Source organism: Thermobia domestica, chromosome 5, assembly GCF_964235325.1.
Source record: "Thermobia domestica chromosome 5, izTheDome1.hap1.1, whole genome shotgun sequence".
Lineage (NCBI taxonomy): Eukaryota > Metazoa > Arthropoda > Insecta > Zygentoma > Lepismatidae > Thermobia > Thermobia domestica.
Window position 1 is genome coordinate 212,319,129 of NC_137458.1, and position 21,155 is coordinate 212,340,283.

General features: G+C 35.8%; 2 protein-coding genes across 3 annotated transcripts in view; one reads left to right on the plus strand and one right to left on the minus strand.

Moving 5' to 3' along the window:
* LOC145686389 (transcription factor A, mitochondrial-like) overlaps positions 1–4,575 on the minus strand; it is a 54,399-nt gene extending 49,824 nt beyond the window's left edge. The window contains exon 1 of one of the 2 annotated variants that reach the window (XM_081759665.1): positions 4,432–4,575. In XM_081759665.1, coding sequence (XP_081615791.1) covers positions 4,432–4,505 — 74 coding nt within the window. In that variant the 5' untranslated portion in view covers positions 4,506–4,575. The remainder of the gene's footprint in view (positions 1–4,431) is intronic. The other variant, XM_081759663.1, reaches the window with a different exon arrangement.
* A 186-nt stretch (positions 4,576–4,761) lies between these two features.
* LOC145686388 (NFU1 iron-sulfur cluster scaffold homolog, mitochondrial-like) overlaps positions 4,762–21,155 on the plus strand; it is a 67,086-nt gene continuing 50,692 nt past the window's right edge. The window contains exons 1-3 of the mRNA XM_081759662.1: positions 4,762–4,924; positions 9,136–9,331; positions 19,886–20,020. Of these exons, the coding sequence (XP_081615788.1) occupies positions 4,869–4,924; positions 9,136–9,331; positions 19,886–20,020 (387 nt within the window). The 5' untranslated portion in view covers positions 4,762–4,868. The remainder of the gene's footprint in view (positions 4,925–9,135; positions 9,332–19,885; positions 20,021–21,155) is intronic.

Below are 21,155 nucleotides of genomic sequence, written 5' to 3' on the forward strand. Positions count from 1 at the left end.
TTTATAAACAGGGTTGGCAAAAACCATGGTTTTTATTGAAAAAAACAAAAAAAAACGTTTTTCTTTGTTTAAACCAGGTTTTTTTTTGGTTTAAACCAGGTTTTTTTTTTGGTTTAAACCAGGTTTATTTGGTTTAATAATTTGCTCTATATATTCATATCATATATGGACAGAAATAAGTTTGTTTCGCCTTGATGTTATTATGCAACAGTCGGGTTATGCTGGAAGGGGTCACATAAGCTTAAAGTGGAATAAAAACTGCTTCTCGAGCTACATCCGAGAGAAATTGTCCTCCATTTGAACTCGGAACCAGGACTAATTGGCCACAAATGCGATACGTCTGCCGACTCACTTACGAAGGAATCCTGATAAAAATACGTTGTACTGATCTTTACACGCTTCTTAATATAACTGTCAAGAGTCATTTCAGTAGGACAAAAAGATAAACAGTTGCACAAGTGAAACCATTATACAGAATTACATATGGGCAATTTTAAAGTACTACGGAGAACAGAAGAACTAATTTAGTTCAAGTTAGTTAACAACGACTTTTATTGGTCCAAATTAAAGAAATACAACGACTTAATTTGCATATCAGTAAGAAAAGTGAATCAAGATACGAATTATTTGAGTCCAGTTTGCTCAGACTCATTTATACATAAATAGATATCAAAGATACTTCTCATTTCACTAAATGCCTCTCGTGGAGTCTGTATGACTTTCCCCTTCCCCCCCCCCACACACACAGACAAAAAGTACGACATTTCGATGTATTTTATCAATAGTAAACACTGAAACGAAACAATATTTAGAATTTTTCTTTGATTGCAATTACATAACAATAATAACTACAAAAAATCACAAAAGAAACATTTATAAACTTATATATATATATATATATATATATATATATATATATATATATATATATATATATATATATAAAAGTTGCTTTTGTAGTATAATCTTTTTGAGTAATGAATGGGGAATTTAGGTCTGAATATAATACGAATAATATACGGGAGTGAAACGTGATAACCCACAAATGTGTATTCATCAAGATTTTACGAACATTTTCCGTTTTTTGGTTTAAACCAGTTGTTTTTTTTTTTTTTTTTGAAAAAACCAGCTGGTTTAAACCACCTTGGTTTAAACCAGCCATCCCTGTTTATAAATATACAATATTTTTCATAATTTGAATTCAATTTGTCTTAAAACCCTCATATATGCCTTCTGCATCTGAATGGATTCCCCAAGTTACAGAGAAATCGACGCCCTGATTCTATAGAATCCATACGCAGTAGTCTTGTATTATTTCATGGGCGGGAGAACACTACGGATTCCAACTAAGCTCAGACGTTAGAACATCGGATTAACATTCAGAAAGTCGATGTTCGATTCGAGCGCCCTACCGTCCCGACTGGTTTTTTTTTTTTTTTTTTTCCCTGTAAGTTTATTACTTAGTTACACCCGACCTGTGCCATAGACTTTTTATACCCACAAGATAAATTCAATTTTACTCTGTACCCTAGTGTTACCATCTTGCAACTATAAGCGTAACAAATTCCAAATAACGGTACTATTGACTATACATACTATAGGTATGTAGCACTACTTGAAACTAGCGCCAGCTATTCATATAATGACCTATTCCACATAATTCTCTTCATAACTTTTTCCGCCAATTTCTCTTAAACTGAAGGACGATTCCGCCTAGTCATCGATACATCAATTCAGTTCTCAGTGCTGACTTATTATCTATGTTTTTGTATACATTTGAAAGTTTTACTTATTATTCTACATTCATGTTTTGTTACTAAATTGTCAACTCCTAATGCAATCAAAGTGTTTATTTTTTTTTTATTTCAGAAACGTAGATAATAATCTAGGTGCTTCTATCTCTATATCTCAGATTATCGCTTTACGTGGAGCAAGCTCAAATGCATCTAAAGTAACAGAAAGATCCCAGGAAAAATGTTTTACAAAGAAGGGAACATAGTAGTACGTAAGAAACAGAAAAGAATTCTGTCTTATCTCAGAGACCCTAAACCTTGTTCTTCCGCAAAAGTAGAGGTGCTTGATAGTAAAATAAGTAATATGGTACCAAAGGATCTTCTTCCTTTGCCTTTCGTTGAAGCAGTTCGGTTTCTTGAATTTATGAATGAAATAGAGCCAAGTTACCAGTCACCATCCAGGCAAACTGTGACTCGCCGTATTGAGGCCTTGTTTCCTAAGGAGAAGTGTGGCTGCGGAATCGATTGCTTTGACAACAGATTGCTCGACTTCGCATGCTACGGAAAGTTATATTACAATCACAGCCCACTATATGCCTCTATCTTAGTTTAATAAGTTCAGTCCTTAAAATAATTGAAATAGAAGTGAGGCACACAAGGGTAAACCTAACTCAACACTTAGCACATGTTGCAGAATAGTGGAACATTTCAGATAAAATACATGAAACTGTCTATTTTATTTATTTATTTGTTTTAAGAACACAATAGGTAATTCTACCCAATTACAGTGTTCATATCAGAGTTACATAGAATAGCTGCTAATATATTTGCGAAATCTATTCTGACTCATACCGTGTATATCCAGAACTTTTTACATTTACTCAGTTTGTTGTACATTGCACCCATCCTCCACGTTGGTGACTGTTTTGTTACATTTGTTCGAGATTTCTTACAATAAAAGAAATTCCCATTGCCCACACGTATGCTTCCATTGGGTACCCTGAGATGAAAAGCAGAGACCAAATCCTTACTATTTAATTTGTTATTTAATATTTTGTACAATATCATGTCATTTAACACTCTTTTGTGATTGAGAGATACTGTGTTAAAATTTTCATTAAGAGAAATATTATTTTCATATCTGGGGAAGTTGCCTGTTTTCTTGTACACCAGAAACCGCAGAAATTTATTTTGAACTCTTTCTATTCTAATAGAGTCTTTCTTCGTGTGGGGTTCCATATAATAGACGCATATTCTAATTTGACCTAACAAATGAAAAATATAATTTCAGTAAAGCATTCGACTTATTAAATTTCCTTCCCATTCTCAAAATGAATCCAAGATTTATGTTTGCGTCATTTACAATTTGATTTATATGATGCTTAAATGATAGTTTGTTATCGTATATTACATCCAAATCTTTGACAGTTTGTTCCCCCTTTGACAATGCTAGTAATATCACAAGTGCTGTACGAGAAAAGTAAAGCAACAAATCCTGAAAATGACTTTAAAAATGTCGTTAACCAGAAACGAAAAAAAAAAAAAAAAATGCTACGAAAGTTTTTTTATTATCTAGTTACAGGTAAAATATACCAATTCACAAAAAAAAAAAAAAGGAACTTGCTTAAGTACATTGGGAAAATGAGTCATCTGTGTATATATAAATAGTACTAGAAATTGTGGTTGATATCTAGCACGGAAAGTGCGTATTTCTTTATGCACATACCCATCGTAACTAGCGCGTCGGGTAAACTTTACAGTGCAAACTCCAACTGAAATGCTTACACAGACACAAAAAAATACACACAATTAATTTGAACCAAATGGGATCAAACTTTCCTAACCCTAAGCTAACCCAACTCGACTAGACTCGACTCTACCTTATCCTACTATCCCTTTTAAAAGTCCTAATTATCGATAGCAGTTGGAGTGTGTATTATAACGTTTACTCAGCTAATATTTAGTATCTCCCCCAATCTTATACATATAAGAGTGCAGTTTTACTATACGGTTTTTAGTACAAGTAGTAGTAATAGTAGCAACGGGTTAGAAGCCCCGCAGGGCTGGTTGGGTTCTGTTCTCGACATAAAATAGGCAAATTACAGAGTTGGGGGAGATACTAAATGCCATCCGTTTACCCTAATAATTTTAAGTAAGTAGCTACAAGTTGGCGCGTCACGAAAAACGTTCTGATAGCATATAATTTGGAAGATATTATTTATAGCAAATTGTAGGTTAGCGCGCTTGGTGAATAGGTGCTAAGGAAGAGTCTACTATACATTACGAGATAATTAATGGATGAACTATAATTTCTAAAGTAATATTTGTGTTAGCATCATCAATTTTACCTGTGCTAAGTGTAGTATTAATATGCGCTAATAAAGGAAGACACATCGGGATTCTATTCCCAGGAAGAAATTAATTTTTCGTAAATAAACTTTACCTAGTACGTATTCTAAATCCGAATGCACGATCGTATTTCTACATATTATCTGTAATAAATAGTAATAAATCGTTTTGAATTCTTGTAAATGCGAAAGTTTTACGACTAATTTTTAGCGCTTATGTGTAATGAAGGGACGCTGATCCCTAGTACAAAAAATTATAGCTGTCACATGAGACATCTTTTTTGTTGGAGACACTTTCAATTTTCAAAGATAAATTAATCTTATGTTATCGTACTTTCAACCATACATACATGCTAGAATTAAACAATGACCGAAAATTTCCAAAGGGATACAGGACCCTGTGATACATCCAGTGCAGCGCCATGCTGCTTACTGGCAGTGTAGCCAGCAAATTTAAAAAATCTTACTATTACATTTTAACAGAAGATATTTCCTCATTCATACGAAAAGTTGAAATTATGGATAATAATACTACACTTAAGAACAGTTGTAATATGAGCTGAAAAAGAACACGTAACTGTCTAAATTTAATTTCCACAATGAAATAAAAACATACAACTGACTGAAATTTGTTACAACTTTTATCTGGTATCTTTGTAAAATATCATAGCATCGCGCAGCGTGAAGCAGACGAAAAGTTTATCTCTGCCCTCTGGTATACTCTTGCTGTAGTTCAAGTTTCTGGAGGTTTATTGATGACGTTTTAAACTTTGTATCATTTGTGAATATGTCGACTGCAATTTCTCGCTTAGGTAGAAGTTATCTTGCCTATGGAAGAATATGGTATGTTCTCAGAATAATGAAGTATGAATTTAGATTTCTTATAATTTTCTTTATGGAACCTGTTTCATTTGCTTACAAAAATTTTGCAAAAATTTGATCTTTTAATGTTACCGCTTTTGGTGCTGGTTATGTTTAGGCACGCCACATTCTTCAAAATTTACAGGTCAGATTCAATACTCTGCATGGAAAGACCCATAAGGAACACATTTCTGTAGACAGCAGAATTGAATAAGAAATAGGTTATATATTATGTTTACAAATGTAAGTGCTTTATGACTGTTAAAATAAGTGAGCGCATATGAGAATCTAATAGGCAGTTTTTTCCGCTGGTGAAACATTTCTGCACAGTGTACAAAAGCTGTATTTTGTGTTTATAATTGAAGTGTTATTAGTATAAAATCATTACAAGTGCTATAGCAACTTCTACCACTGCAAAAGCTCACGTTTTCCCATAGCTTTTGATTACGCACATACCCACTATACCTGACTCGTTTCGAATGCTCTACTGCGTGGTCCCACCACCTTCGCTTTGCCATAACTCGGTTAGATAGCATTTGTGCCTTTTAATAACGAAACCTTTTAATCGAACACAAAGTACTAAAGTTTACTACGTCAATTGGTTAGATTAGATTACACTACATTAGGTTAGGTTGAGTTAGAAGTCACTTACCTTCAAAACGGTGGCGTGTAAACTTTTATGTTTGAAACAGAAAATTACTATTTGCGTATAAATACGGCGTCAGGATGAATGACATAAAAGCTACAAAATAAAAAAAACGAACCAACCTCTCCTAGGTGACCACTTAAAAGCACTAATGTTATCTCACCGAGCAAGGGCAGGGTGAAACTAGAGGACTCGCGCGAGAGCGCGGGTTTGCTTCCGAAGGGAACAGGCGCATCAGTAACGGTGGGTACGAAGTGTGCGAGGGTAGTGAAAACAGGTGGGGGTTGGCAGTGGTTGGAGTTTCAATTGCACTTGTCATGGTATCATACTAGTAACACTTGACTTGTAAACATAAAATAGAGCTTCAGTACAAAGTGTAGAAATATACTGCCGTAGTGGATACCAAGCAGGTTAAACGTTCGTTGCTTTGTATGATTCTATAAAACGCAAGCACGATATGTCACAAACTTGACATATGCATGCCATTTGCATACTGTATTTTCCGCCATTAAATCATAACAAGTGTATCTCTTCACCAAATAGTCCCTTCCGCATACAGTTGCAGTGCCGCTTACATCATCAAAAACATCTTTCGATAACAACCACCTTCTTCAGCTATTCCTGTCGCCTGACTTTCACTCATTCTTGCTCACGAACCCAACTAAATTCTCCAATTCGCTCGGTAAATTTCCTAGAATTCGGTCAGCGAAACAGCACTTAATTCCAGGTTGATAATATGGGTGCGAAGTGATGTACCCTGGAAGTGGTTAGATACCATTCTGTTATCTTGTATCAGGTTAGCTTTACAATACCCGCTCCAGTTGGTATCCTTAAGTATAGATGCAAATTTATACTAGTTTTAACAAAATGAGTCCCAACTTCCCTAACCCTAAGCTAGCCCGACCCTACCCTACTTATCCCCTTCTCATTCTGCTCTGCTTTACCCTTTTAAAGCGGTCTGGGGGCACGGTGGCTCTGTGGTAGAGCGTTCATCTCCGGTGCTTGAGTCCCTGGTTCGATCCCAGCCAGGGTGCACTTTGTGGTAGACAAACACCTCGCTCGTTGGTTTTCTCGGTATTCTCCCAGTTTCTTTTCATTCCACCATTTCATTCATTTCTCATCACAGTCTCCTTTAGCCTCACCGACATACGTGTGGAACGTAAAACAAAGATTTCATTTCGTTTTAAATCGGTTCTACTTATTGATGTGCTGCAGGAGCGTATATTGTAAAGTTTGCTCTTGTATTGTCTTGTAATCAATTCTTTCATCACGAAATTTACTCTAATGCCTTAGAAATTTTTTAAGGATTTAAGTTGGAATCATAAGTTTAAATTCACTTTACCAGGACTTGCCCGTATGGGTATAAATACGCGCCCATATATATGTTATGTAAAAGAATAAAACTTGGGTTAGATGGACAGTAACAACGAAAATGCTGTTCAACTAAAGGTGAGTCAGGGCGGAAGCGCAGTAGTGGACCCTGCGCAGACTGGATGAAGAAACTGACAAAAATATAATTGTTATAATGAAAACAATGAAAGAAATGCATAAGTAAGTGGTGTGTATACACACTGAGGTTGATTCATTTATATTAAGCCGAACTTGAATGTGCCACTTACCTAGGAAATGCTGTGTTTCCACCATCGTTTGCGTTGAATCTGTACGCCACCTCTACTGACTATTGCCTTTCATGGGAGTTCCATTGCAGGAGACTGCGTTGCAGCTGGACTATTGGTCGCACTCCCCTCTGCAGGCTTTCCACAGGCCGGGGATAGTGCGGACTCGACGATGGAACAGGCTTCACTTGAGGACGCCGAAAACACAATAGCCCGTTGGGAATCTGCCGCAATTCCAGTTTTCTGTTCCATACGGTGGTAGAATTCCAGCGATGTTTCGCCGTGTAGCTGGATGTCTTATCTTCGTGCAGTTCAACCTGGTTCACATTTTTTCCATACAATGCGTGGATTTCATGCTGGTACATTTCAGTTAGGACATGAGTTTGGTAGTGCGCAGCATTGATTATGATGTTTCGTTCCACCTTTCGGAGACGCAGTTGGCTCTAGCAGAAACCGGTCACAATTATGAACTCTTTTGGGAAACTGTGTGCGTACTGGGCGAAGAACGTTCTTCTGCCCTTGGCGTCAATAGGTCTGTATGTAATGGCACGAACTTCATCACAGTGTGTGAAGTAAATCCACGCCTCATTAAGGGTAGCAACAAACTTCCACCGATCACCCGCGAGATGACGTTCATACAATCTCCTGCAGTTCCCTTTTCGCTCAGTGACATACGGTTTCAGGACGTGCACACTACTCTTAGGAATGACCGTGAGGCGTAACTCCCTGCGAATGGCGCGGATGATTGTTGCCTGCGATGTGCCGCATTTGCTGACCATCGCGCACTATGTGGGGGGATTTACGGAGGCTACCATATGTCGAATAACACGCAATAGCAATGGGGTCCTCTTCACTGGAGGCCGGTTTCTGGTTGCTCGCATCGATGTGGTGGGCTCAGGACACTGTACTGCATATTACTATAGTACAATTCACAGTGGCATGGCTTACACGAAAATTATGCACTCTTAGGCTAGTTTTAGAGGTAAGTATTTATCGTAGCAGATGTGCTGCCAAAAATTTCATATAATATTCTATGGCATCAAAAGTATATGGTGCTTTTAAACGGTAGCATTTTGATAAGCATCTGTCGTGACGTAGCTAAAGCTATAATAATTGTAACAACAGTTCTCGCCGGTCATATTAAAAAACGCAAATCACAAAGAAGTATGTGGGCAAAGAGCATCCCTACTCCAACTCATTTTTCTTTACTACAATTCAATTTCCCACACAAAACAAAGAGCATGGATATTTGGCACAAAATCTTTCGCTTCTTTTTAACACACCACGGCGCTGCAATCGGACCAGAAATGCTGGGGAAAATGCTACAAAATAGGGCAGGTTTTATCGACAAGAAATGCCATAGGATATGCCATGGCATGGGAAATGCTATAGCATTATCTACTTTACACGGTAGGATATCGATGATACGATATTTGCTACGAGAAATACTACAATAAATGCTTCCGTCTAAAACTAGCCTTACACATTTCAACGATGCGCGACGCCATGAACTTAGCGTCGGAAAGGGCCACTATGAACTCCTCCCGAAATCTGTTAAGTTTCGGCGGCAACAGACTACGCTCGACCAGACTGCTGTAAGGCGTGACTAACATTTGAGATACTGTTACTTGCCTCGTGGCAATCCTACTTTGGTGGGTTGCGCATGCGCGATACAATTGCACGTTGACTTCAGCTGAATATAAGTGAATCAAGCTCTGATTTATATTACCGAAGTGATATATATTTTCGGTACTTTCATTACAGTTATTGAACACCTCAATGTTTTGTGCTTGCTAGGAATCATTTGCCGTAATTGTAAACTATCATTTAGAACCAATCTGTTCATAAAGTATTCCAGTTAATACTGTAGACTAGGGTATAGCTTTATGATGCTAGCCACAATGTATGTATTCTTCTTTTTATTATTACAGTATGCTCAGATGTGGAAATCATCACCAGTACGGAAGATCATTTGGAGTCTTTGCATCGCATCGGTTTCAGGGGGAAAGAAGAAAAGATCTATTGTCAACTGGTCAATCATCTGCTTTGTTACAAAATAGAAATATGTTTATTCAAACAATGGAAACTCCGAATCCGAACAGCTTAAAATTTATTCCGGGTGTGAAAGTAAGTTATCATATAAATAAAATGAAAGTAGAGTACTTTTTTAAATTAAGGAGTAAGTCAAATAACGTCGTCACTTCCGTCCTTAACAAAACGGATTCTGAATATTTTCTAAATAATGTGGTTATTGAGTAAAGAAATCAGGTGGACATGCCTCGTGCTCAAGATTCCCATTGTACTTTAGAAGCGCGCAATTACTGTATAACCGAAAATTTGCGCTCATATTCCGAAAGGATGTAATACACATACTTTTCTTAATCCAATTAGTTCATGCGTTTCATTTTTTTTACGGATTTTTAAAGATATAATTCTCTTGCGATGTAGTACTTCTAGTTTGGTACCAAACAGCCATTACAACTGCCATGTGTTATGTATTTGTTTCAAACCCACAGAATGGACCGCGGTGGCTCAGTGGTAGAGCGTTTGCCTTTGGTGCTTGGGGTCCCGGGTTCGATCCCAACCCCCACCAAGTGAACTTTGTGGTGGACAAACACTGTGTGCGTGGGTTTCCTCGGGGTTCTCCCGTTTCCTCCCACTTTCTTCATTCCACCATTTCATTCATTACTCATCATCACCGTCTCCTTTAGCCTAACCGGCATAACCTTGGGACGTAAAACTCAAAGATTTCATTTCATTTCAAACCCACAGATACATACAATGCCAAAAACGGTAATGGACGTAAATAATGTTCCAGTTGCCCAAATACATTACTTTATTTTCGAGCGACGAAAGGACAGAAAAAGGTATGGTAATCGTGAAAAAGAATCGGATTCGATTTTCACATTTCATGGTGTATAGACACCGAAAAAGTGATTTTTCGATAACTGTCCGTTCGTCCCAGAGGCCATACTGTCATCCAGGGCAATGCTGAACCCACGAGGTAAATCTGAACAAAAAGGGAAAAAGTTTTCGTTTTTACCCTGAGTGTAAAATATGCAATAAATCTGCAAATTAAAAATGTACATCAGTTCTGCAGATATATAACAAGATAACACAGGTCTTATATTGTGTATTTTTAGCACCACTTTGCCCCCCCCCCCCAAAAAAAAAAAAGTTTGTACAGGGCCTATTTTCGCCATTTTTCGTGGATGAATTTAAGACGTCTGTACTTTTTGACAAATTATATTTAGAAACATTTTCTAGGCAATTATTGTAGAAAATGTATCAATGTCGCTATCTCCAACTTTTACTGTATTGCTTAAAAATGACCTTATTCAAAGAGGAGCAAAATGTTATCGGAATGCGGCAATGCTGAAAAATAATAATGTATTTATACATAGTTAATTGACTTGCCCCATTTTGTGCCTGATAATGACCCATAACATTGTATCAAGAAGAGGAGCGTACCATTTATAGGAGTCACCATCATCTGAAAGCTCAGATGCTGCAGTGAGTGATGATGAACATGAAAATAGCACTGCAATTAAAGTTGAACAGTGGTTATTGGTTAAATACTTAGGAAAGAATTCAGTGAAGCATTTTGTTGGCCAAGTAATTCAAGTAGTTGGTCCTTTTATGATGTCAGATTTGTTCGCAAAAATATGAATGGTACCATGTTTTACTGGCCAGAACAAGAGGACGTGAATACTGTTTCCGCTGATGATGTAGTCCTGCTGTTGTCTCAGCCTGTGCTAGACAGACGGGGCACTACTATGTCTTTTTCAGTTTCATTTGAGGATCTAAATGTACAGTAAATAGATGTTCATAAGATTATTTTTGATAGGTAGCCCAATGTTTTGTGGCAAATCTGTTTATTTTGTTTCATTTATGCTTCTGTTAAGCATTGGTAGTTTTTTTACAAGCACTAGTAATATGCTGCTTCTTTCACTTACTGTGAGAACCGCGTGTTTTTTGATATGGCACAGGTATTGTACACAACGGATCAGCACCAAAAGTTCACTAATATATATACACTGCATTCACTAAAGCAGAATAGCTGTATTTAATTTTATTTGTTTTTCAGTGTTTATTTTAAATTTTTTTTCTTTTTTTTTGGGGGGGGGGGATTGTATAATTTTTGTCAGGTTTTATTTTTTGAAGAATTGTCATGCTCCTTGGTACATTAAGGTTTCATGCTAAAAGTATTTTGGTTCAGTAACACTATTTTGTTACCCAATTTGCCTAATAGAAGTTCTGTCTTGCACAACTTTCATTTTCCATGTGACTTGTATGTAAACGGACAAAATCTGTCAGAAGTATGTTATGTTACATATCTACAGACTCAGTTAAAAGAGCACGTTTCTGTTGTATCAGTATTGCCCCACTGACAGACACCTACGTCAAGATAATGGCAATTAAACTAACTGTATCAGTATTGCACCGAACTTGGGGCAATGCTAATACAGTACTAATTATTATTATTTCTGTATAATATATTAACACTAATTAATCCTAATTAATTAACACTATCTACTTTTTGTATTAATGTGAAGATGTAGGAAGGATGTACATAAAATAATTTTCTTTGCAATTCCAGCTATAACCATTTTGATGTTACATACCGTTTTACCCAAAAAGTGTATCAGCTGACTACCGTTCAACAAATCTCAACCAAATTTTAAACTTAAGGCTTTTATGTAATTCTCTAGAGGGCTTTTTCAAATTTTGTTTCTACCCCTAAAAAGAAGAATAGTTTACTGAAAGGCGAAGATTTTTTTTTTAAATCTTTTTTCTTAAAGACAACTCAAACAATTTTGTTTATATTTCATAAATCATTTTTTTCAATAACAACCTCAATTCAATAACAGCCTCATAGTATAAGATATTTCTATGGAAAAAATCGAGAAGGAATAGTTTACTCTTGGGATCATAGAAACGGATCAGGCGATTTTGTTCATATTTTATAAATAAATATTTCATTAATAACCTGACTATATGGCATAACTCATTTGTCCTAAAAAGATCTGCGAGGAGTAGTGTATTGCTGGAGGAGCTTTTCTTTTGCACGATTTTCTCAAAAACCTCTCCGGCGATTTTGTTCATATTTCATTAATAACCTGACAATATGTCACAACTCATTCGTACTGAAAAAAATCTACGAGGGATAGTTTATTCTTGGGGTGGGTTTTTCCGGACGATTTTCTCAAAAACGACTCCGGCGATTTTGCTTATATTTCATTAATAACTTTATAATGTTGTATAAAAGTATTCTTTTAAAAAAAGTTACAATGGGTAGTTTACTTTTGGGGATGAGTTTCTTTTATTTCAAACTGCAAACTGTTTCTTTTATTTAAAAATAATAATAATAATGATAAAATAAAAAAAGACATACGCTTTTGTTCATATTCTATAAATAAATATTTCATTATAATGTATAGTACGCGACAAAATATAACCAATTTTTTCCTTGAAGGTCAAGATCTAAGGGTTTACTTGTCCCTACCATAAATCCTTCATTGTAACTAGATTCCGGCGTTGCCGCTCCACCTTAGGTAGAACTGTATAAAGCTCTCAGTATGGCTAACCCCATTACGGTTATCATAGTAATAGGCTTAGTAATAGGCTTAATAAAGATTCTGTCTGTCTATTTGCTCTGCTTGTAAGTATATTATTTCTAACTTTAAGATATAGTTATACAGGTCAATATATAATTGATCAGTTTATTTCTAATGTGATTCGTCACGTGTATAAAAACTGGTCAAACTACAAATTAGGATACTATACACAGGAAATTAATAATGATAGCTTTATTACTCAGATATTAACCTGCATATCTTGTCATTATAGACAGATGGCCTGTCGAATAATAATAATAATAATAATGTTTTCCCAGAACATTGAACAAAGTTATCGTGTCTTGCAAAATATTTTTGATGGAGACAAAGATCATGTTGTCATAGAGATAGATCAATCGTCCTCAGAAACTGAGGAAAATGAAAACGAGGACATGTTTTGAACTCTTGAAGTGTTAAGTTCCAATTCTTTATTTTATCTATTTATGTGAGAATTTTCAAAATAATGTTCAATCAGGTCTGATATAGTGCTTTATGTGAGATTGATTCTAAGTTGCATGAAGGGCATAAACAAATTATAATAATAATAACATTTATAAAAGACTGACATTAGTGCATCACGCTAACTTCTAATAGTAAATCACGTTGATGCTCATTGCAATAATTTAGATTTGAGCATTTATATTTATGTATCCGCAAGTTCGTTGGTCGGCTAACTAAAAAAAGAAAGAAAAAAGTCAATGCAAACAATTAGAGCTCTTAAGTATTGACTTTAACCTATAATTAGTGCTTGAACTTTTCGGGTAAACTGTACCCACCCGATACCCATTGCGTTTGGTTTACTCGATCCTTAGACCTGATAAACCCGTGTTTGGCCTGTTTGGACCGTTTGACCCGATAGACACGTTATGAGTTCGTACATGATAATTAGAACAATTTGTGTTATGATAATAAAGTGAAACAACACATCATTTACAATAATGACAAGACTAAGCTTGTTTTCATAAAAACGGGATTATCAGGTCATCCCTATTCATACGGTTCAATCGGGCAAACCCGATTCATACGGGTAAAAATACAATATCGGTCCAACGTGTGGTCCAGGATCTATTCTATTTTCCGAACATTACCGAAAATGCACAGTAGCCCGAAACGGCTTGGACGTAAAAACTATCATATTATTATTATTATTATTATTATTATTATTATTATTATTATTATTATTATTATTATTATTATTATTATTATTATTATTATTATTATTATTATATTAATAGGAGAGAAAATTACTTGTTGAATGACCTGTACGTATTTTATCCCTATTTTAAATGGTTATTCTGGTTTTATGTATCTGCTTATTGGTTTGCAACACTCAGAAAGGATAGTTCGAGACTTCATTGTTTACCCTGGCGACAGGGAGAGCGGCTAAGCTTTTGTAATACCAGCAACATCCAACTGGTTGACAAACCGCACGTGGCCGCTAACAACCATATGACAGTTTTACTGCTGATAAGAAAACTTGGTTTAGCTTTGAAAACCACTATATAAGTCACTTCCGTGAGAATATCCACAAGGGATTGTTTACTCTTGGGGTGAGTTTTTTTTTTTTTTTTTTTTTTTTGACAATTTTGCAAAATACCACTAATGCGATTTTGTTGTTATTTTATAAGCAAACATTTGCTTCTTTAATATACGGCATAACCCATTTCTTGTAAAAAAAAATCTACTGGGGGTAAATTACTTTTGATGATGAATTTTCTTTGGGTGAAGTTTCCGCAAACACGCCTTATAAATTTGCTCGTATTTCATTTTTTTAAATTTATTTATTTATTTATTTTTTTTAATGTTTCATTAATAACTGCACCACATGCTTTAGTTTAAGGAATGGAAGAGAGAAAAGTGCGGTGTCCTGTACATTTTATTTAAATTGCACACCTGAAACAGTTACATGCAATGTTGTTAACGTCACACTTGCGACTTACAATAATAATTCCTCCAGGTGTCAGTATTTTTTAAATTCGATTATTAGTTTTTTTTCATCTGCCTTGTGTCATATTATGTAACGACATTTTTTTTTTTACATCATTGTGTGTATTTTAGTGTCGGTGTGTGCTCCTGGAAGTGACATGTCTGGTTTCGTATGTTTTTGAGTCACCTAGTGTGGGGTTGTCTAAAAAGTAATGAGCCTTTGGAAGTCAAAATAGAGAATACATTTGTTGTGATTTGAAAATAACATTATGAAATACATGTCCACCATTTTATTAGATGGTCTTTTGCCATTTTTCCGGTAGCCTATAATCACGTCGCTGTAGAACTTCTGTGATTTCTGATTTAAAAAATTGTGACATGTAACTTTCACAGGCATCTTTTGAAACAGCTTAGCACCATTCAGAGAGTTCTCCAAAGACCGAAGCAAATTATATTCGGATGGTGCTAGATCCGAGTTGTACGGTGAAGGCATTGAAACCTTAAAGCCAACTTCTCTCAGTTTCTGATGGGTCATTAAAAGTAGATGCGATCTTGTGTTGTCAGCGTGGCATTCGACACCCTTTCTGTTCACCTGTCCCGCCCGTTTCATTTCACTTCTTAAGTGCAGTTTTGCTAATTGTTGACAATACAGAGGTGGCAGCGGCTCGTGATGCACAACGCCCTTCCAATTCCACTAAATGTACAGTATAACTTTCCTGGGTATTAGTGTGGGTCTTTTCACAGACTGGAGCTTCTCTTTGCTTCGACCATGATCTTTTTCGTATATTTTTTTTTATCATAGTTATTAGGTTATTTAGTTTTCACACTTGTGATCAACTGCTTCAGAAATAGCTCGAGTTCGTTACATTTCAGTAGAGATTCCCTGATAGAAATTCGATCAAATAGTTGTTTTTGAGTCAGATCGTGTGACACTCCAAACTTTTAGTTTCGTTTTGTAGCAATCTTTTTCCACAAAGTTTAACACTTTTTGGCGATGGATGTTAGGTCATTGGTAATATCATGACTGCTAACATGCCGGTCTTGCTCGATGTTTACCAGAATATCATCCACTTTTGCTGCGATTAGTCGCCCACTGAGAGAAGCATGTCGAAATTTTCAGAAATTTCTTCATGATCCTGTGCAATTTTGTACCTTTATGGAAATTATAAAAATGTAGCGTAGTTTCGCGGAAAGTTCACTTGTCTTCACAGCGCAATACCTTATGCCTGATCATACGAGTTCGACACTTTTTGCATTTCTACTAGCTTTAACTGTCAGCTGTCAAGTGACGTTAGACTGATTCGCTTTGACTCCTGTACCGTGAGATTTCGGACACTAACCCTATCTCGTTCGCAAAAGGCTCAATATATCCCCACAATTTGCAGTATTTATGATATTCTTCAAATAATAATACATCTGGTGGAAAAAATCCTTTAGTACTGGCAGCCCACTGTTCATTTACTGCAACGTTGCTAAGTAAGGAAGCTACCTTCTACGGGCTGGCTCGTTTGCTTTTCTTGGCCTAAGGTAGACAACAAGGCTCCTGCTGTACCCTCGTAACATGTTTTGATTAGTGGAGCAACATGCCTCCTGCCATGTCATTCCTCTTCGAAGTTCCTAATTGGCTGACAATAATCGTTGCTGTTGAGACAAATAAACTCCACAAAGCTGTAAGCACCAGAGAAATTTCTCCTACAACATATTCAGTCCTTCGGCACCATTGTAATGAGTTTGACAAATTATACAGTAGGAAATACAATTATAGTTGGAGGATCTTCAGCAGTTTTTGTTTGTTTGTTTTATCGTGCACTTTTGAGTCATAGGGAAAGGGGAGACTTTAGCATAGTAGTCACCAAAGACAGTAGAAATCTTACTGCCATAAGTATATGAAGTTTTCTGCTCTATGTCAGTGATCGGACTTTATATCCTTAACTAGCTTTTAGCTAGCTGGGGGCTCCGCCCCCAGTCCCCCGACTTTGTTCGGCCTACGGCCCCGAATTTTTTATCTATCGGCTTTTAAATCAACAGTGAATTTCGTGAACTTGCTCTTCATATTTCTTGAATTTGACCATGCGGAGGCTTCGCTCCCACACACAGTCTTTGCTCAGCCTACGGCCTCGCATCTCTTGAACCCACAATTCTGTCGTGTCTTTTCCTATTTCAACTGTCTAAAGGATAAGATTTTGTATCCCAAGAAAACGTCCATTTAAATAGCATGAAAATTTCTTCATCCCCCTTTAGACCCCTAAAAGAATTTAAAATATTCACTTTTGCCAATTTTCCTGTCGGTTAGTCCTGGAAGGCTATAATCATGCGAAATTTCATCATTCTAATCCTGCCGGAAGTGCCTAAACATTTTAACGTGTAGAAGACGTCCCATATAAAGAACATGGGAAAGATTTTTCAGTTCTCCATAAAACCACTCTACGATTGGAAATTTTTATTTCTAATGATTCACTTAAGTAACGCTAACGAAAACATACAAACATACCGAATTTCAAGTTTTTATTCCAATTCTAAGTACCTAAAATATGAGATTTTTTAAGTCCAAAAAAAGGCTCATTTAAATAACATGGGGAAATTCTTAATCTCTTCTTTAAACCATCTAAAAATTAAAAATATTCACCTTTGGCAATTTTCCTGTCGGTTAGTTCCGGAAAGCTACAATTATGCCAAATTTAATCATTGTAGCCATACAGGAAGTGCTCAATAATTTATGTCAGCTCATGTAGTTTTATATATAGTTAAGATATTGATCTGATTGAGGAGTAGGGAAACGCGTGCTATTATTTCATTCGAATCGAACGTTACTTAATGGAACAGTGAATTACCTCATTTAGTTCAACAGGTAGCCTTTCGTTTGCCAACGACACGTTTTAGAATAAATGTAGAATATCAAAAATAAAGACTCTAGCCGTGTAGTTCACACAAGGTATGGTCGGCCAGGTAGCGCACATTTAATTGGGTGTTGTATGGTTAGCGCATTGGCCCTCAATGTTATTGTTTCTGACTTCATAGATTTGATTCTTAATTGGAGCACCTCCTTCAGTTGCCTTATGATGCGAGGTCAGTACCGAAAATATGTTCTCATTTGTAATCTAACATGCGACTACACTCACTAATAAATCGGCTGCTCGTAATAACTTTTAAGAATAAATACATAAGCAAACAATTAGTAGTGAAAAGTGGAAAAGCAATGCCTTCGGTATATTCCCGTTATAGGCCTTGTGTCGACATTTTGCATAACAGTTTATGCTATCGGATACTCCGTACCACATGGACTTGGTGTCTCTTACTTACCGTAGAAATTATTTTTAATAATTAGTAAGACAAGGAAGGAATTAGAAAATCCACTCAAAATTTTTCTGTGAAACTCAGTAAATGAAATTTGGATGATCAAGATCGGTATGACACTCAACAAGCTTGATCAGTAGTTTTTGTGGTATAATTGAAAATAATAAATAGGTTTCTGTTGTGTGCCTTCGTGTTCCATAAATTTCATTTCCATTATACTATATTACCTTGTTAACTAATAACTTTTCATTCACAGTATTCATTGTATTCTGTGTCACTTTTATGATACTACAAATTAAATTTCATGTCAGTTTAAGAATGAAGTTAAAAGTAGGATTTTTTTTTTTTTTTTTTGAGTTGTACGTCCCACGGTTATGCCGGTTAGGCTAAAGGAGATGGTGATGATGAGTAATGAATGAAATGGCGGAATGAAGATAATGGGAGGAAACGGGAGAACCCCGAGAAAACCCACGCACACGGTGTTTGTCCACCACAAAGTTCACTTGGCGGGGCCTGGGATCGAACCCGGGACCCCAAGCACCAGAGGTGAACGCTCTACTACTGAGCCACCGCGGCCCCTTAGGAATATTTGAATAGATCGTTTTACTTCTCAATATAATTGTCATGCTTAAAATAAAAGCTGAGCAGTTCATGAAAAACAAGCGAATGCTTTTTTCATTCTGTAGTAAAATTTTCTTTTCTTTTCATTCCAACGACGAACTGCTATTTAATGTTCCTTGTTCCTTGAGGACAAATACTGTACTTGTGAATAACCATCTGCAATATAGTTCAAAGAAGAAGCAGTCTTCTTCTGGTAGTTAATACACTCTGCTACAGTAGGCATTTTATCAGCGTAAGGACAGTTTGCGTTATGAAATTAAATAATACTACTTTCTATTATAGTCTTTCTTCTTATGTTATCCCGTGAAATTGGAGTTGATGTGTAAGGAGAATTGTTATAACATAACCTACCGCAGTCTTGATCTTAAATTATTCATCTTTTTGAAAATACTGGAGTCTAGAACGGAAAGTTGAATTCTGCAGAACAGTAACGAGTTTGTTCATTTCTTATTCACAAATCGTATTATACAACAAGTATTTCTTGAGTAGGTCTATGTGTGTAAATGTTTCACGTTTAATGAAAATTATGTTGTATGTTACAATACCATCAGTTTGCTGAGTGATTGACAGTTCAAGATCGTTAAGTGAATATTAATTCAACATCATCCATTGAGTGTTTGTTACTTGTGATCTTACGTATTAGGTCACGGTGGCTCAAAGGTGGAGCATTCACCTCTGGTGCGTGGGGTCTGTGGTTCGATCTCAGTTCGTGCCAAGTGGACTTTGTAGTATATAAACACGTGTGCGTGCATTTTCTCGGAGTTCTCCTGTTTCTCGCTTTCATCGTTCCATCATTTGATTCATTTCTCATCATCACCGTCTCCTTTAGTCTATACAGCATAATCGTGGGACGTAAAACTGAAAGATTTCATTCCATTTCATTTGTGACCGTGCGTAGAAGTACATATAAGGACGTATTATTACCCATAAATTAGGAAGAGAAGGAAATCTTATTATCGAACTATAAACTTATCCTATCTCTTTTTTATTCCAGAGGGTGAGCACAAATAAAGGATTTCATAATATTTTCTTTTATATAATAATAAGTGTTCCTTAGTTGCGTTGAGAAAAGGATGAGGAGTGTTTCGAAACCGTTAGCAGGTTTTATGCTTTTGGATATTTTAACGTGTAAAAATTTATATTTACTATTGTATTTTATTCAATTAAGTTATGTTACCATGACAAAGCAAGAGTACTACTTATTTGTGGATATTTGTTGTAGGTATTGGCAGAAGGTCAAACGAAAGATTTTCCAAATGGAACAACAGCATATTGTTCTCCGTTGGCGAAGTTGCTGTTCAGAATTGAAGGAGTGAAGTCAGTTTTCTTTGGCCCCGATTTTATTACTATTACTAAGGTATTAGTTGCGTAAATATCTTTCTTCAAAGTTTTATAATAATATAGGTACATAGTATTTGTCAATATATAAAGATAACATCATTATATATTGTTTTCTCTGTTTGAAAGTTGATCGTCTACATGTAGTGCTTGCTATTCTCTTAAATATATAATCATGTTTTGATTTAATTTGATATTTATACTTGTACTAAGTGAGCAAAACGAAGCATTATAAACTTACTATATATATATATATATATATATATAAACTGTTTCCACTTAATGTCCACACGTCAGTCTTACAACATTCATCTACTGCCTTACATTTATATCTAAAGAAAGAATATAGTGTTTTCTAAAGCATCGTACGTAGGTTATGTTCTACTTGTAACTTTTAATCTTATATTCCTTTTTATACCTGTTATGTCCGAAAAAGCTTACTGTCGAAATGTTAAGTAGTTTGGTTAAACATGAGTATAAACTATTGTGGATTTTTTCAATACATTATGAACGTTGATCTAGCGATCAATCCTCAGCATACTTTCAGGTAAAGTATTCTTATTCAGTAAACACATTTCAGAATATTATATATCGTCTGATTCAAATAAAGCTGGCAGCACAGAATGTGTGTCTATAGAGGACATGTTGTTCTTAGTTTGAAGATCGAATCACACTGGCCACTGTAGAGGGAAGACTAATTCTAGTCCTATTTTCGATTGAGAAAAAGAATAGATTTAACTTCTAACACTGCAATTTATAGGCTGAGCTACAAATATTTGAACTAAAACCAGCTATTTCTGATTAAAAGCAAGAAAAGAAAGTAACATGTATGAATCTAACACCTTTAGGTAAGAACGAAACTCTTCTGAGTCTGTTTGATGGATCAGTACGAAGTTTTCAAGGATGATGTTGAACGTATTACAATGATAAAATTTTCTTTTCTTCGGAATGTTGTCATGTATTAACCGAGAGAAAATAAGGAAAGAGAAGTTCAGGTGAATTTTGGAAATATCCCTCTATAACTAACACTCATGTTATGTCCCTAGAGAATCCTAATCGGATGATTGTGTTCCTGGTGTAATTTCGTCAACCAACACTTGTTGCCTTGGACAACAAGACGTTAATAAAGAGCTAGGCTTTACAAATATTTTTAT